At 30.2% G+C, this 18,265-nt stretch overlaps 3 protein-coding genes across 9 annotated transcripts; 2 read left to right on the forward strand and 1 right to left on the reverse strand.

Annotated features, from left to right (window-relative positions):
- The first annotated feature begins 5 nt into the window (after positions 1-5).
- Positions 6-5,130, forward strand: LOC143181215 (ras-related protein Rab-18). Of its 7 annotated transcripts, XM_076381542.1 has the most exons (6): positions 6-134; positions 3,104-3,244; positions 3,317-3,434; positions 3,493-3,810; positions 3,895-4,065; positions 4,143-5,130. In XM_076381542.1, the coding sequence occupies exons 2-5, from the start codon at positions 3,168-3,170 to the stop codon at positions 4,057-4,059; spliced, it is 678 nt and encodes a 225-aa protein (XP_076237657.1). In that variant the 5' UTR covers positions 6-134; positions 3,104-3,167; the 3' UTR covers positions 4,060-4,065; positions 4,143-5,130. The 7 variants fall into 7 exon arrangements, with proteins under 7 accessions (XP_076237657.1, XP_076237652.1, XP_076237658.1 ...); XM_076381537.1 differs by having other exon boundaries at positions 3,895-5,130; XM_076381543.1 differs by having other exon boundaries at positions 31-134; positions 3,220-3,244; positions 3,895-5,130.
- A 2,208-nt stretch (positions 5,131-7,338) lies between these two features.
- LOC143181106 (uncharacterized) lies at positions 7,339-9,087 on the forward strand. The gene is made up of 5 exons (XM_076381336.1): positions 7,339-7,552; positions 7,617-8,074; positions 8,170-8,378; positions 8,549-8,735; positions 8,824-9,087. The coding sequence occupies exons 1-5, from the start codon at positions 7,369-7,371 to the stop codon at positions 9,085-9,087; spliced, it is 1,302 nt and encodes a 433-aa protein (XP_076237451.1). The 5' UTR covers positions 7,339-7,368.
- A 53-nt stretch (positions 9,088-9,140) lies between these two features.
- Positions 9,141-13,490, reverse strand: LOC143180470 (protein RCC2 homolog). The gene is made up of 4 exons (XM_076380212.1): positions 13,087-13,490; positions 11,470-11,710; positions 10,445-11,292; positions 9,141-10,363 (listed from the first exon to the last, which is right to left on the reverse strand). The coding sequence occupies exons 1-4, from the start codon at positions 13,285-13,287 to the stop codon at positions 10,193-10,195; spliced, it is 1,461 nt and encodes a 486-aa protein (XP_076236327.1). The 5' UTR covers positions 13,288-13,490; the 3' UTR covers positions 9,141-10,192.
- Between the last annotated feature and the right edge of the window lie 4,775 nt (positions 13,491-18,265).

Here is an 18,265-nt window from a genome sequence, read left to right on the forward strand (position 1 = left end):
TCTTTTTTTCTTCTCTTCGTTTTAACGTTCTACCACTATAGGGAAACGAAAACTTACTCCTGTTCCTGTTCTAGTATTTAAACGGTGCTCGAAGATGCGTCCGTCGCTGCTGCTTTTTTAGGGTTCCCCTGTCGGTGAGTAATCGCAAGTCTGTCGAGACGAATTTGCGACTGCGAAGCTTCACGAATAACATAATCCACACATTCTCTTTCGGTCACGGTATCGTTTCTCGAGTTTAACACTCAGCGTCGATCGCTCGTTTAGATTTGAATCGGGCGAGGAGTTTCCTTCCAGAGCCGTCTTTCTGAATCGGTGTCGACGGTTGACATTTTCGAGGAAGCTGTTATCTCATACGATAACGTAAGCAAATTAAGAGGTTAGGAACACCAACGGCCATATCTTTTTTCATTTCGATGCAAATAATTACATTGATGCACAACATTTCTCTCTGAGACCCTCGAATGTTCAGTTTACTTCATTTGCTTCTTCAAAATTTTTTGCATCGGTTTGCTGCGATTGATGACAATCATACAGATGTGTTAATAAATGTCTTCTTAGGAACCGGTGATTACTTGTAGACGATATTTATTTTAATGTTGTTAAATGAAAAAACTATATGACTTCGATTCGTATTGTTATATTATTTAGGAATATATCTATTCTTCTTCTTCTTTCTTTTTCTTTCTTTTTTTTTTTTTTTTTTTTTTTAAAGTAATACGACAAAATAAGTAAATGTTCACTTATCAAGCATGTTCAATACAATATTTGTCAAAAACAAATAAAAGTGACATCTACAGTTTTTTATATAAACTATCTCAATTGTTTTGACGTTTCCTTGATTGTGTAGGTGCCGATATAATAACAATGTGCATTGTAATTTACACTGATGAATGTAAAAGACTTACATGTGGTATCTCACGTATATGCGTTAAATAGCTGATGATTACATCAGTAGATGCTGATCATTCATAACGAATGACGTTGTAATATTTGTGGTAAGCTTTCGTTAGGTAGAAATTTATTGATACTTGCTTCTCTTCTTATAAACGATTTCCTTATATTATAGGAACAAAGTTTCCAAAATTTGTTATTCCATTTTTATCGTCTTATTTGAATCAGTTAATGATTAGGTTATAAATTTTAAATGTAAATATATCATTAGATATTTTGAATACACTGAATATTTTCATTTAAAGGAATTAAATATATTCAATATTTATCGTTTTTAATTCGTATTCTCATACAACTACTACATTATTCTCTAGTTTAGTGTATATACATCATACATACATATTTACATACATACTGCTATGTTGTCTCAAATTCTTTTTTTTTTCTAGAGGTTTTCGTCTGTTTTAGTCTTACCTGTAACGAAAGCAAAATACGAATAGTGTACCTTAGAAGTATGCTTTTTGCATTTTATAACCTCATATTTACCAAGAAATTGCGATACTGTAGTGAATAAAAACTGTACTATAAAATTGAAATATCAAATAGTTTGTTCTCTTAAAGTATCTTGTGTGGAAGGACATAATTATTTTTATACCAAAATTTGAGTAAATTTAGATTTGGTAACAAAATTATATATTATTTATGAATTGAATAATGTAATATGTAATGAATTCTGCTTACATAAATGAGTTTCACGTGTATAGTTGTGCCTGGTTAGACTGTAGTTCTCAAATTTTATATTGTGACAGTTATTGAGTACATAAAATTTCAGAAATTTCTAATTATCTTTCGATAATTTCCTTGCTTTTAAATGATATGAGAAATGTAATGAGAAACATTGAGCATAAGTAAGATATAAGGAAAGCTTATTTAGTATAAAATCTAGATTCAATTTATTTGCATTATTGTATATAACATCGAATCTTAGCCTAAAACACTAAATAGTTTCAAGAATGAATGAAAATATTATGTAACTAGTGGCTAAAAAATACAAACATTAAGTAAGCACAACTATATAGTTGTACTTTATATATATAAAGTATATCAGATAATATGGTACATTTGTGCAAGATAGATTTTAGAAACATTAAAATTCATGTGTTTGTATATTAGAAATTATTCACTTGAATTATACATTATTTTTTATTGCATATAGTATATTATCCCTCCTAAGATCAATGACAATATACAAGGCATTACAAGGTAAAACCTTAAAGAAGGTAGCGCATTGTACAGGAAAATTATTTTAGCTACTCCAGTTGCTAAACTGTTGCTAAAAGTAGGTATAACTAGAAAACCAAGGATTTTTTGGACATACATGCATTTGAGCTCTTTTCATTGTCTTTACATCTACAACATATCCTCCAAAACTGTACTATGTATTTATTTTTCACTTGTTTGAAACTAGCATTTTACACAATATAAAAAATATGAGCTTTATTCATTGTCTATACATGTACAACTTATTCTTCAAAAATGTCATATATTTTTTATATTTAAAACAAAACAAATTCTATTTTTTGGATGTATCAAAAATTGATAAAGTTTTAGTAAATATTAGTGTAAGAGTTTAGAGTACACTGATTAATTATAAATTATATAATTAATGTTTATATAATACATATAATATAATATTAATATAATACATATATTATTATAATTAATTACATAATTAATAAAGTAACACCATAATGAATTCTCCATAATACATATTTCGTAATTAAACCAAGCACATAAATATATATCTTGAAGCACAGTATTACCATTTGCACTAACTTAACTTTCAGTATTTGATATGAAGAATATTCATAAATAATTTACAAAAATTAATAAACTAGAAAGTTATGATCGTTACGTCTACCATGATTAATCATTTTCTATTATAGAAACCCAATAGTTCAACTAAATTGTATTATAATTTTAATAGTAGATCAGTTAAGGGCTAATTTACTTTTTAAATGATCTAAAACTTTGCCAAAATTAACATTGCCATGTTCACTATAATGTATTAGGAAATGTGTATATACTAACCTGTATACATATTCTTTCTTGGGACAATAAATAAAATTATAGAACAATAATTATTTTGAGTTTCAAAAATATGAAAACACTTCATCTATGAAAAAGGTCTTTATTGAAGTTTTTATTTCAGTTTTACTTCCACTAACAATATAATAAACACTCCATTTGAATTGCCTAATAATATAATATTCACTATGGATTCATTGGATCAAGACGTATTAACAGTATTAAAACTTTTAATGATAGGAGAGTCAAATGTTGGAAAATCAAGGTATTTATTTAAAAAATTGAATTAACTGCTTGAAATATAATTTGATGTATTTATAATATAATTTTTTGTTAGCATAATTCTTAGATTCACAGAGGATGAATTCTATGAAAAAATGCAAAGCACAGTTGGTATGGACTATAAGACCAAACAGATTACAATTGATGGTAATACAGTAAAACTTGCAATTTGGGTAAGTTTTTTATTATTCACATCACTATAATGCATTTCATATTGATAATTTATTGTAGGATACAGCTGGACAAGAACGTTTTCGTACTTTAACACCCAGTTACTACAGAGATGGACAAGGTGCTATATTGGTGTACGATGTCACAGATAGAGTTACTTTCATGAAACTAGAAACTTGGCTTAATGAATTAAACACTTATTGCAATAAAACAGACATTGTTAAAATGGTAGTAGGCAATAAAATAGATTTACCAAACAGAGAAGTGAGTACAGAGGAAGGATTACAATTTGCCAGAAGGCATCAATCTCTATATATTGAAAGTAGTGCTAAAACAGCGGATGGAATTAAATGTTGTTTTGAAGAACTTGTGCAAAAGGTACGTTTTAATGTATAAGAAAACCTTTATCACATATTCTAATGCTTAAAACTGTCACATATTGTAAATCAATATCATTTACAGATAATACAGACACCAGGTCTATGGGATCGACATGCTCTTATTAAATCATATGGTAATGGTAACATGGGAGGTGCAAGACATAGAGGTCAGAGAGGAATACAATTGGCAAATGATTCTGGAGGACAACATGAACCATATTCAAATTGTTATTGTAGCTTGCTTTAATTAATTGTAATATAAAACTTCATTGGTGATAATTGCAGTACAGCTACATTTTAAGTATGATCTAAAATATGTTTGAAAGTTAGGTAATGAAAAATAAAAATTTCAATGAGGTGTGTGGGTGTCAGCATCCAAAATTGGGAAACCGCTTATCTTGCACACGGCAGATAGGTGGCGCTCTACACTTACTGTAGATCAGGAGTTTCAAGGAGAGGAAGAGTTCTCGATCGGCTTGAATGCATAAATAGCTTAATTGGTTAAAACAGCTGGCTGGCAAGTGAGATCCAGATTCGAATCCCGATCCAGACTTATCGGCAGACACATTTTCTCCCCGAACACGTGAATAATGAAACAGCACATTATAGTAATGTCTTTATGCGAGTGAAAGATCTCAATCGAGTTCGGAATTTCACATTTATTAAAACAGGCAGAACATTTTTTGTATGTTAACGTTTCCGACGAATGAAGAAAAGGAGAGCGAGTGAGAGAGAAAGAAGATTGACTGAAAGAATTGAGGTAACCGGCAAAGATTTGTGATTAGAGAGGCAAAACTAACTTTCTCATTTCGGATTGTTTTTATCAAACTTTTACCATCATATTTTTTAGTAAAATGACCCCAAACATGACATAATTTGGATTATGTTTATGCATTTAAGAAGTGATAATAATTCATAAGCTTTCGCTTCTAGGTAAATATGTTCTAAATTATTTCTTGGTAAAATATTTTATAAAAAAATAATAACTGGAGAAGTTAAATCATCCAATAAGTATTGTACTATTGTCTCATTTTGCTGTACTTCACTTGAAGTGTGTTGCAATAATTGTTTGGCTGAGTGCAGCCAAATTCTTGGAATTGGTGGAAATAAAATTTTCACATTTATCGTAAGTCTCAATTTCACTCATATAAAGGCACTATTATATTGCGCTTTGTGTATGTTGTGAAAAAACTATATCAAAGATATACACATATATGTTTGCTTGTAACTTTTAACTCTGTTAAATAGTTAAGTTTTATATAGGTATTTGTAATACTAAATTTGTATTCATGTAAATATATTGTGCATAAATATTTAGTTTCATGTTTAATAAATATTGATATAACAATTATAATGTGATAAGTAAACATGATAGAGATCACCTGGTGAAGTGAGCTGTGAAGACGTAGAAGTGTATAGGTGATGCAAAGGAAATAAAGTACAGTAGGAGATATTAGAGGAAGGAAAAATTCAGGGTTATTTAGAAAGTAAAAGGAATAAGAAATAAAGAAAATATTAAAGTTTTTGAAGTGAAAGAGAACACATGAAGGATAATCTGTGGTAATAAAAATTTGAAATTAAAAAGCACGTGGTAATGAATAACGCAGAAAAGTAACAGGAAAAACTAGAGTAGAACTGGGGATTAGTACTATCGGGGAATTACCCACCAAGAGGAGAAAGCGAATCTCTCGCCCCCCAAATACCATACGATAAGCGACTGAGGACCTACCATAGGCTACTTGGGGGTATGGGACGTGCGGAGGATTCGCTTTCCCAATCAACCTGGAAACCTCTGACAACCCTGTTTTCACGTCTAGAACTCTAGAATTTACAATCTCCTACCATTCAAGAATATCCTACATTTTTTTGTACACCTTATATATTTAAATTGTATAGACACAAGTCCCATAATACGTAATACATACACAGATGATATTTCGACTTTTGCGGAATTTTTTTAAGAGCTTTTCCAAATTTTTATTATTTAATATTGTCAACTCGTTTAAACACTACTTTACACAATCTACAAATATAATGCATATCATGAATGCAAATATCATTGTATGTATTTATCAATGTTTAATCTTTTATTTGTGAATATGCTTATTTTATTTCAAAAATGCTGAAATGAGTACATAATTGTACATATTTACTTGTAAATAAAATACTTTCTGTACCAAATAACTCGTATGTATACATTATAAAGACATCAATAAGAAAGCAATGCAAACAATTGCCTGTTTTTCAGACATTTTATTTTAAATAACTGTTTAATATATACATATTTCATTACCAAATTTAATTTAATGCAATATGGATCATTGCGTATCTGTAGACCTTTGTAAAAAAACTAAAAAGTAAAGTTAGCAGTAATAATATAGTTAAAATAAAGTATTTATACTTATTTAATTTGAATTATATATATCTCTAAAGCATTTTCTTATATTTGAAGAGTGATTCTTTCTACATCCTCATCAACCACCTCATCATCAGAAGATGTGTTAAATACAACTAAATCAGATACTGCACATTGTATATCTGCGACCCTTTGTAGACAAACTTTGAAGTAAATTTATAGCAATAATATTGTGATTAATATAAAGTATTTTTTCCAAAGTTTGATTTTTGATTGGAACATTTCAAACTTTGCATATTTGAAGAGGAAATATTTCTACATCCTCATCGACAAGCTCATCATCAGAAGATACTTTAAATGCTAGTAAATCAAATACTGGACCTTGTGTATCTGCAGCTCTCTGTAAACAAACTTTGAAGTAAATTTGTAGCAATAATATTGTGATTAATATAAAGTATTTTTTCCAAAGTTTGATTTTTGATTGGAACATTTCAAACTTTGCATATTTGAAGAGGAAATATTTCTACATCCTCATCGACAAGCTCATTATCAGAAGATACTTTAAATGCTAGTAAATCAGATACTGGACCTTGTATATCTGCAGCTCTCTGTAAACAAACTTTGAAGTAAATTTGTAGCAATAATATTGTGATCAATATGAAGTATTTATACTAAAGTTTGAGTTTTAATTGGAATATTCCAAACTTTGCATATTTGAAGAGGAAATATTTCTACATCCTCATCGACAAGCTCATCATCAGAAGATACTTTAAATGCTATTAATTCAGATATTGGACATCCTGTATCTGTGAATCTCTGTAAACAAACTTTAAAGTAAATCTTTCACAGTAATACTGTAACTAATTTGTATTAAAGTTTGATATCTCGTTAGAATATTTAAAACTTTGTATATTTGCAGAGGAATAGTTTCTACATCCTCGTCATCAACAAGCTCATCATCGGAAGACAAATTAGATGTTATTAAGTAAGTAAGATATTGGATGTTGTATATCTGATAATTTATCCAAACAAACACCATAGTAAATTTAGTAATAGTAATGTAATTAACAGGAATTATTTATATTGAAGTTTGAATTGAATTACATGTTTAAAACTATTTTATATATTTAAAGGGAAGTCGTATTCTCAACATTGGAAACAACTAAAGCTGGTATTGTTTTGACTAACAAGGGTCTTCAAATGTTTGGAACATGGAGCAAGGATAAAATATTACAGCTGCTCTCAGATAAACTTAGACAATGTATTTGTTTCAAAGTGCATTCATTAGAAATCGTTGCTAATGTTATGAATGATAGACGATTATGGATCACAATCCAAAGTGGATTATATAGTACAAGTGTTTTAAAAACTTTACAGAAGAATGGTATTCATTTATATTAATAATATTAATTCTGGGAAAGCATTTACTTAATTCAAATGATTTTTAGGGATGTCTATGTATAATATTATTAAAGCTATGAAACTTGGTCTGATTAATCTTAATTTCTGTGAACTCGTACATTTTAAAGATTTTAAAGTGAATCCATATATTTTGGAATTTAAAGAGATGTGGTCAAACACATTAAGCGATGACTTGATTTCAAATTTGAAGACTACAGGTTTAAGTGAATCAGAATGTTGGCATATTATTGTATATGGAATAAGATTTCAAAATCCACGTGTACTTTGTCACTTAATGTTAAGTGGTATTGATGTACCTCGAATTTTAAGTTGGCAATCTCCCATTAAATCTGCATCACCAGAAATAATTCAGTTTTTGCGACAGATTGGTATAGATGAAGATGTTGTACAAATAGTAGAACAATTTGGAATTGACAATGAAACGGAACAAATATTAATTGACTTAGGTCTTCATGAAATAAAAAGAAAGTGCTCAAGTGTGGAGGTCTTAACATGTTTTAAATAACACTAAACTTAGTATATATATTCATTTCTTTTTTATGTTGTTTTTGCTACTTAAATATTATATATAACATTTAGGAAACAGTATGTGAATGCAGTTTAAGTACGTTAGAATCCCTGAAGAGTAGTTTACATATGGCAAAAAGTATTTGTAACACAACTGTTTCAAGAAGTACATCTACTGCTAATTTGCCAGATTATTTCCCACTATGCAATTGTCAGTGTCATCTTAAAACTGAAGAAAAGACAATGGATGAATTAACTGCACAAAGAAATGATTATTTAAGGTACATTTTATTAATTGTAGAATCATTATGTTTATGATTAGAACATAATTAAAAATGATCTTTCAATAAAAATCGTTCTTTTGTATTAAAATTAATATAACTATATTCTGTAAATCTATTAATTTAGAACAAAAACCCAGTTTCACTTTTAATTTTCTTTTTAATCTTAGACAAAATGTAATGGTACCATTAGCATGGGCAATGACTAGAACTTTAAAATATACACCAACAGATCCAGTACATTACATGATGTATCAATTATTATGTTGGAAACATAGTAATGTTACTCAAACTGAGAAGGATTCTACTAAGGAATTCATTGCAGTAGCTACAATAGCAATGGATCAGTCATTTATCGTTAGCATTATAAAGCAATTTTAGCAGATATTTAGTTATGTTATGAACTTAAAATTACTTAAGAATATCTATTTCCTTTTTTAAATAGGCCAGAAAACTTTTAGAAGAAGAAAATCTACTTAAAGGTCAGAATCAAGAGATCATGAAAAATATTCCCTGCAATGTTTGCAAAGATCATCAACAGTTACGCCGAATTAAAGAAAAATGTTTGAAATGTATAAAACGACCATTAAAAAAATACGAATCTTGCAAATTTCCAGAAATGTGTAGTTTGTGTAAAATTGATATATTAGATAGAAACAATGAAAACTTATTATCTTCACATTTAGAAGAATATATTGGTAAAAAATAAACAGATTATTAAAATACAAATACATTCAGAACGCTTTTTAATAAAAATTGCTTAAAAAATTCGTTTATTTTTTAATTTACCTTGTACATTTGTTTCAAGTTTGTTAGAACAGTATATTAGTGCAATAACCACACAAACATATTGTGTGGAATGGAACGGAATATGAATATCCAACATCACATTAATGGAAGATATTCCAAATACATAATGGCAGTAGTTGTAATTACAATTTAAAAATATACAAAAAAGTATGACATTGTGAGCTTTATAAATCCTTTTGTTACACTAACAGTAATTCTAAAAAAAATTGTATATAAAATTTCGATTATATTCGCTACTAAGACATGGGTAGGCTTAAATACAATGCGTATACATGAGTTTTGATAATACATGGTATTCAAACCACATTTATTATAATTAACAATGTATACTCTTCACTAAAACTTTCTTTGTTGTGTATAATCGTAAAAGCAGTTCTTAGTTTAAAGGTATGATAAACAATGCTGGTTTTGAGGAAGCATTGTTCTTTATAATGATTGTAATAGTAAATTATCTATGTGTCTCATGAATTCAGATAAAACGATAATGAATTAATGAACTATTAATATCAATGATATTTTCTATGCACTTATGATAGAAAACATTAACCACTTAAAGCATAAGATACGGCTTGTTTTTGTATAACCACTTTCACTTTGTATATAGAATATAAAAATGATTTTTGCAGATTTAGTGATTCAGGTACTACTGTGATGAATCAATGATATAGGCTATTTGCATATAGTAGGTTAAAAAGAGAAAAAAAGAAAGGTAGTTCTTAACGAATTCCATAACGTTTCCTTTCTAGTTTCCAGCACTCTTCTTCATACGTGTTAACTATTTTCATTCTGGTCAAAGATACAGAGTACTTCAATAAAATAGCAACGTATCAAAATATATTTTTGCATCTATTTGTTTGGTCTATGTCCTGAGCTACTAACAAAATGGGGTTCTCTATCATGATAAACTTTCCCTCATATATTAAGTAAAATTGGAAGTACATAGTAAAGTAACAGTTTAAGTCTGTATTTCGTATGGACGTTTTTTGCAGTCTATCAGTAATTGTTTAAACCGAATATACTTGAAGTTTGTTGATTTTGGCTTTTTCTTCTTCAGATTCATCGCGACAAATCATAAGCGTATGTGAGATACCACAGGTAATGGCAGTAATGTATAAACCTTCCAATGCCTTTACTTCCATCGGAGTAGTTGAAGATTTACGCATTTCACCAAAACCCTGAAATCATTGATTAAAAAAGAAAAACTTAAAAATATTCAACAACTTGTGTTTACTTATATTCCTTATAAAATTATTTACCAATTCACCAAATGTAGGGCTAGCACCCCAGGCAATAACTGAATCATCAGCTGCAACCACTACACTAGTTTGCGAACAACCAACGCATCTAATTTCCCAACCGGATAAATCTTGAATTGGTTTTGGATACATATTAGCTTCTCCAGTACGTTTCGTTTGCCCAAACATTAAGGCTGTTCCATGTACATTAATGACAATACTGTAAGTACTGCCACAATACACAGCTCGAACTCCTCGATTAGGTGGTTCTAAGAACTTGATTAAACGAGGCACTAACTCATCTCGTTGTTCGTTGTGGCCTAAACGACCAATACCTCCGAATCCCCAAGAAAACGCTCGATTCTTACTATCTATTGCAACGGTATGATAATGACCACAACTAAAGTCTGTAATCTCAACACGGTCTAAAGGTGTAACATGACCATCTTTTGCTCTTTCAACGTATAAAACGATTCTCTTAGGCACTTTCTCGAAGTGAAACGCCATTTTTGTATTTGTTATGAAATATTTTCCATCTGTATTATGACCTAATGCTCCATACTCTGGACAACCAAATGAGTGTAAACCACCTTTAATGTCCAGAATCATTGAAAAATCTGCTCCACATCCTACTTTCACTATTGGTGGACCAGAATATTTTACTTTAGTGGCAGCAACAATGCAAGCATCAGATTTACCAACACCGCATTGACCTAATTTATTGTCTCCAGCAGCAAAAACTACGCCGCGACTTGTTAAGAATAAGGTATGATTACGGCCACAAGATGCTGCTATAACTGTATGCCCCTTCAATGCTGTAACCTCAGTAGGTTCATCCCGACGCTTTGCATCACCAACACCTAGTTGACCTAACAAAAATTATTGTATAAAAATCTGTAAAATCTAAATATCAATATCTTAAATTATTAATATTAATTAATAGTAATCAAATACATATTAAACGAAGTATTAATAGAAATATATTTTTATCTACACTAAATTATTTGTTTATAATGATAAATTATATTTAAATTTCATATATTTACCTTTGTCATTTCTACCGAACGCTAGACATCTATTATCTTCAGTAACAATAATACTATGAGAAGCAGCTGGACCAGAGGCAACTAATCTTACTCGGGCACCATTTAGATTTTTAAAAGTATGAGGTGTCCATAAGCTGCGTCCTACGTTGGCTTTAACTCCTTTGGGAGGAGCTTTACGACCTGCCATATCCCAATTTGTGAGTCCACACATGAGTAATGTTCCAGGTTTCCCCCATCCTCCCTGTAACAAGCATAATGACCAAATTGTTAAACGTAAAAATCTTTTAGAAATTCTGAGAACCTTAATTCTATGACTTTATTCATTTTTCTGTCTGATTATTTGAGAGAGGTCAAACTCAGATGTTGTGCATTAATAATACATATTATTCTGAATATCTTATGGTACATGTAAACATATAGGATTCAGAATGTCCTATACTATATACAAGGTATACAAGATTGTAATTATGCAGAGTAGACTCTACATGTGTAGACAATGAAAAGAGTTCAGGTGCGTATATGTCTGGAAATATTTAAATTTTTAATTATATGTTATTTTGTATTGCGTAAAATGCTGACCAGAACATCTATAAAATAACAGAAACATGAGACACTTTTGGAAGATAAGTTAAAATGCAGATATTTATTTTTTTAGTCATATGGTATATTATACTATGTAAAATGCTTGTAAGATCTTGTAAGAGCTTGTAAGATGCTTGTAAGAATGCTATGTAAAATCTGTTAAGGTCCTATTAGGCCCACAGATATATTAGTCTTTTAAATAACTACAGCATAGTTGTGGATCTAAAAGAGAATATCATACTATATGCGATATAAAATAATACATACGCGCACATGAACTTTTTTCATTGTCTCTATATTTAGAATCTATCCTTTAAAAATGATCCAAGTTATCTGATATACCTTATGTACTACACAACACACTGATACAATTAAGTAATTAACTACATAATTGAAGAGATTGTTTAACTAACAATTTTATTGCAGGGCATCAAAGCAAATGTAGAATACAGTTATATCTTTCTACCAAAGAAAATTACACTTGTTTTTATAAACAAAATTTCGGTATAGCATATTTCAATTGATAACTTATTGATATATATACTTATAAAATAATTTCTATATTTTCTTTAACTGTACTAAAATTTTGTTTAAAGAATTTTCTTATAGAGTTAATCACTATTTTTAAATGTAATCAGCCACTCTATATGTGGCTTGTAGTATCAGTTTTAATGTGACCTATAAGTTTTTTACTAAATTAACTTTCTTTTAGTTCATATTAATAAAATGTAAAAAAATTTTAATTTGAACTACATTTAGTTAGAAACTAAAATATTTCAACATTGAAGAAGTTACTCTGGAAAGTTAAATAAGGATACATAAAATACTCGTTAACATTTAAGCGAATAACATAACTAATAACATACGATGTTCTCTTTTCTAAAATAATTTTCTTTTCCTAGCGTCTGAAATGCATGACTGCAAGGCCCATCAGCGTCATGAATGCCAACGTCGTCTTTCCAGCCATTGGATCTCAATATACACTCTAACCTGAGATAAATAATCACTTAAAGTAAAAAATGAAATTGGTATGACCTCAGGTGGCGGTAATTCTGGAATACTGGAGACATCAGGAAGATCATCTTCAGCAGCGTCTTCACCATCAGCATTCGAACCGGTCTCAGCGTCATCAACTTCCGAGTCATGTTCACTAGAGATGTCCTCTTCGTCATATTCAACCTTTCTCGATTTCGCACGGCCCTTTTTGTTCGTCAGATTTTTCCGTTTGGTCGACATATTAGCTAATTTTATATTTTAATATATATTTATTGATTTGAAATCAGTTTTACGAGACGCGCATACAATGACATTTATCGATGTAATGGCGTTCAGACCTGTACTGTTCGACAAACGGACAACAAAAACGCGGCCACCTGGCGCTCAAAAATCATAATAAAACCATGCTCCAGTGATAAGTACAAAGCAAACTCAAGTTTATGATTGTAAATCGCCAAGAGCGCGTTCCATGTTTCGTTCATTTTAAATCCACGAAACGTAGGAATTGAACCGCGATAGTTCTCGCGCCAAAATTCAATTTATACTGAAGTCCTTACTATTCAAATATTTGAATACTCAAAATACTCATTATCGTTCGAACTTAGATTCAAAATTCACGTCTAAATACTTAAGTATCCGAATATGAATTTCCGTTGTTTATTATTGAAATATACAACTTTTTTTATGTAAATTAAAATAAATACAAATTGAAATTAAACAATGCAAAAGTTAGTATGTACATTAAGATTTTATTTATAGTTTGTGTGAATCTTTGATTGCAACAGATTTAATTCAAACTTTAATAACAGTCTAATATACAGAGTATTTCATAATATATGGGTTCCACTTTGGGAGTTGATTGTACACCTAAAAATAATAAAAAAAGTTTATATAAACATATGTCCTATTTGTTTTCGTTTATGAGATATAATGAATTTTATAAATTTGCAGAATAATTTCTTACAGCATAAACCTTAAAATTACTTAAATAAAAAAAAAATTATAAATGCAACAAACTCTCCGTCCATCCTCTTTACTCGTAAGCCGCAATATTTCGTAAAAAAGAAGTTGCACTATTTACAAATAGTGCTTGATGTCTTTCATATGATTATTTAAGTATTCAGTAAATTTCGAAATACTCTGTGAATCAGTTCAGTTTTTACTATCAATGAGAGTATTTCTTTTGACGCTGTATACTTATATAACATTTCGTATAATGGTATAAGATTGTGTTTGAGTCCTATAAGCTTGCTTTCAAATGCAAGATGGTTATTTTGAGCATTTTCTATAAGCGTAATTATAGTATAGGTACCACAAACTCAAAATAGGAAATTCATTATACACTTAGCAAAAGAATTAAGGGATCACCTCCACGAAGCCGAAAAATGGGGCCAAGTTCAAATAGACATAACTTTGGCAAAAATGGTTGAATTGATAATATCAAAAAGTCGTTTGAAAGCATGAAATCTCTACTTTTGCGTACTGTTTCCAGATTTTAGTTTTGTTATTTTGTGGAAAAGTTATAGCGCTATAAAGGGCAGTTTAAATTTTTGTTTAAATTTCGACCAACTTTTTAATTTAATTAAAACTTTAATTTTTTTAGGCACATTGCATTTATGCCAGTCGAAAGCGACTTCTTTCCCGTGTAAAACAACTGTTTGCTGAATATTGTACGATTTTTTTTAATAAAGTTATTCAACTTTAAAGCAGAAATCGTCTCTTTGACTTTAATTGCTGCTCAAAGGCGATAGAATCATCGTAGAACGTAGATAAAAAAAGCAGTAGAAAGTTTGAACTTTCCTCTTGAAGATGCATTGTTTACTTTAGCAATTTAATTAACATTTCGGTACACTAGAACTTTTCGAAAATATGCTTAAAAATGCTACAATTTCCATTTTTTCTTTAACTCGTTGTATCTTGACAACGGCTGATCGCAGCACAATGATCTTAAGCTCATTTTAAAGCAGAGGGTCTGCCGATTTGATTGAATCCTGAATGAACCTGCTGTGACCATTTTTTCCTTATGTCCTTTATGTTTAAAGTTCCGCTTTGGCTTCAGCGGTTGTCTGACTACCTCAAACCCACTACCGCCGGCATTAGCGTCACCGCATGTAATCGCGCGTGTGTGTGAGTATGCACGTGTGTGACGTCGGGGGGTGGGGGATACGAGAACAAGAGAACTCGCCTGAACGAATGGATGGCACGGGAAATTAACGCAGTAGCCTCATTTTATGTAAAACGGTAAATTTAACCATAAAGGACATAAGGAAAAAATGGTCACAGCAAATTCATTCAGGGCTCAATCATATCGGCAGACTCTCTGCCTTAAAATGAGCTTAAGATCACGATGCTGCGATCAGCTGTTGTCGAGATACGAGTTAAAGAAAAAATGGAAATTGTAGCATTTTTAAGCATATTTTCGAAAAGATCTAGTGTACCGAAATGTTAATTAAATTGCTAAAGTAAACAATGCATCTTCAAGAAGAAAGTTCAAACTTTCTACTGCTTTTTTTATCTACGTTCTATGCTGATTCTATCGCCTTTGAGCAGCAATTAAAGTCAAAGAGACGGTTTCTGCTTTAAAGTTGAATAACTTTATTAAAAAAAATCGTACAACATTCAGCAAACACTTATTTTACACGGGAAAGAAGTCGCTTTCGACTGGCATAAATGCAATGTGTCTAAAAAATTTGTTGCGCCCCATGGAGTATTAGAAAGTTGATCGAAATTTAAAAAAAAGTTTAAACTGTCCTTTATAGCGGTATGTATAACTTTGCCACAAAACAACAAAACTAAAATCTGAAAACAGTACGCAAAAGTAGAGATTTCACGCTTTCAAACGACTTTTTGATATTATCAATTCGACCATTTTTGCCAAAGTTATGTCTATTCAGATAAGACATGTGTTTATATGAACTTTATCCATTTTTTTAGGCGTAAAATCAACTTCCAAAGTCAACTTCCCACGTATTATGAAACACCCTATATATTTTTTTACAGCGATAATGGTAATAATAATATTTTATTAATTATTTAGTTAAGCTATTCTTTAATTAGTCACTGTTAATGTGACTATCTCCCTAAACTAAACATTCCGTACTTACGCCAAACACCTCTCACACAACGCACTGACATGGAAACTTTACGAAGTGTACGCAGTTTTTTGTTGAATTTCTGTTTAGATATGAAGAACAAACAAAACACTTTCGCAAAGTAGGAAGGAGTACCTTTGCCTGGTTTTCGAGAAATTAATTATAGTTATAGGAACGATGAAAATTTATATACGTAGCATGATTCCGATACCCCAAACTAATGGTTTTTTCGGAAAATAGTTTAATACTTTTTATAAAAAACAACGAGATGCAACAAATAGTGCATTAAAAAATATACGGTCCATTTAAAAAAATTAATATAACCCATTTTTTAAATAAAAAAAATATTTCGGAAATCTAAATTTGCAATTTATTGGTGATAAAATACCAATTAATTACATATTCATGAAAATATCATGAAAGCGGGCCAAAAATCGTAGACACCGTTACGCTGTATACCTGTATAGAAATTTTCACATTTTCAATAATTAATTTCTCAAAATCGAAGTAGAGGCGTTCTTTCCTACTTTGTGAAAGTGATTTGCCGTCCCTCTCAATACACCAAAAACACTATAAATAGTCAAAACAACGTATAAGAAAATAAATTTAAGTACTATGTTTATTTTTGAAGAATAAAACTTTAGTTCCAACATTCTACAATGTTATTTTTCTTATTTTTTTGTTAGTAAAATCATCAATTGATTGAATTATAGTATATATGATGGAGAAATGTAACGGAAGCGTTACATTTATATTTTAGTCGTAATTATAGGTTTAATTAAATAAAAAATTTACTAAGTTAATATAATAAAGCAATTGTCGAAAAATTAGTGTCTCACGTGAAAAGTGGCCCCCCCCCCCCCCAAGTTATGCTAGAACCACCCCTACATCTAAAAAGAAATAGAACAAAAAATTCATAGAATTCTTTTGTAAGTTACAATTCTAACAAGTATCTCGAGTATTCCGTTATTATAAATCCAGATACATATAGTAAGAACTGTAAAAGAAACGTATTTGTTAGCAATTCTTTTAGAATACGCGCCCAATCAACGGTTCTGGGGTAAGTGTCGTGGGCCGTGGAATTCATCATGACACAATTGTTTACTCACGTTTACCCTCTTCCATGACCGTACACCCTAAGTTCCTATCAAAAATCCTTCAAAGGCCAAACGTGCGTCGTTCAGTTATTATCCTTTCTTAAACTCTCTTTAAAAATACATTGTTGCTAACATATCCGTACATCCAAATCCAAATCAGGCGAATTAGTCGAATTCAGTTAATTAACTATTCGATTATAGATACGGGTTATTCTATGTGAAATCGGACACTTTTCAGAATAACATCTCGGATCTAGTTCAAATTCGGATATGTGTAGTCTTTAGTAATATTTAAACGTATCTTAAAGAGTTTTACAAAATTTTTGAAATCATGTATTTTACAGGTGCTTAAAGTGGAGTGTTAACTTTTTTTTCAATAATTCATAATTCCTGAACTACGAGTAATAAACGCATGAGAATCAGCTTATGAGTACTTATAGCAAAGACATTAAAGTACTAAATAAAAATTATTCCATTAAAAAAATTTTATATTTTTGGCAATTCTACGCGGCAAGTTAAAACGTAAATCAAGAATAATGGAAATGCGTTGAGGCTTCGGTTTAAAGTTATTACATAATTGTTAAGAAAACGTCTAAAATGCGAAAGAAATATGTCTGACTTAGGTCTTATTCTACTGCTGACTTGCACTGGCCAGATTAGATACAGCGAAATTAGTACAATAAGTCCTAAATCAAACACATTTCCTGTGAATTTTAAATGTTTTTTCAACAATTAATAACTCTGGAACGAAATTTTAAATGCAGTTTTGTCATTCTTAAGTTTCATTTTATTTTCGGATGTAGAATCATCTCTTGAAATTTCTGACATTTGTCGTCAAATACCCTGTATAATATGCTAGACTGCAAGCTTCCCATTGGTCTTCATATATGGCTGCAGAGAAAATGTAATTGAAAAATGATCCCAAATACTCCCTCTAATATTAAGTAAGCAGTAAAAGTATCCGTATGAAAGTAACTATATTATAATAAAATTCAATAGAGGGTATCTTTATAGAATTGCTCATAAATT

The sequence above is a fragment of the Calliopsis andreniformis genome, chromosome 6 (genome assembly GCF_051401765.1).
Source record: "Calliopsis andreniformis isolate RMS-2024a chromosome 6, iyCalAndr_principal, whole genome shotgun sequence".
Classification (NCBI taxonomy): domain Eukaryota; kingdom Metazoa; phylum Arthropoda; class Insecta; order Hymenoptera; family Andrenidae; genus Calliopsis; species Calliopsis andreniformis.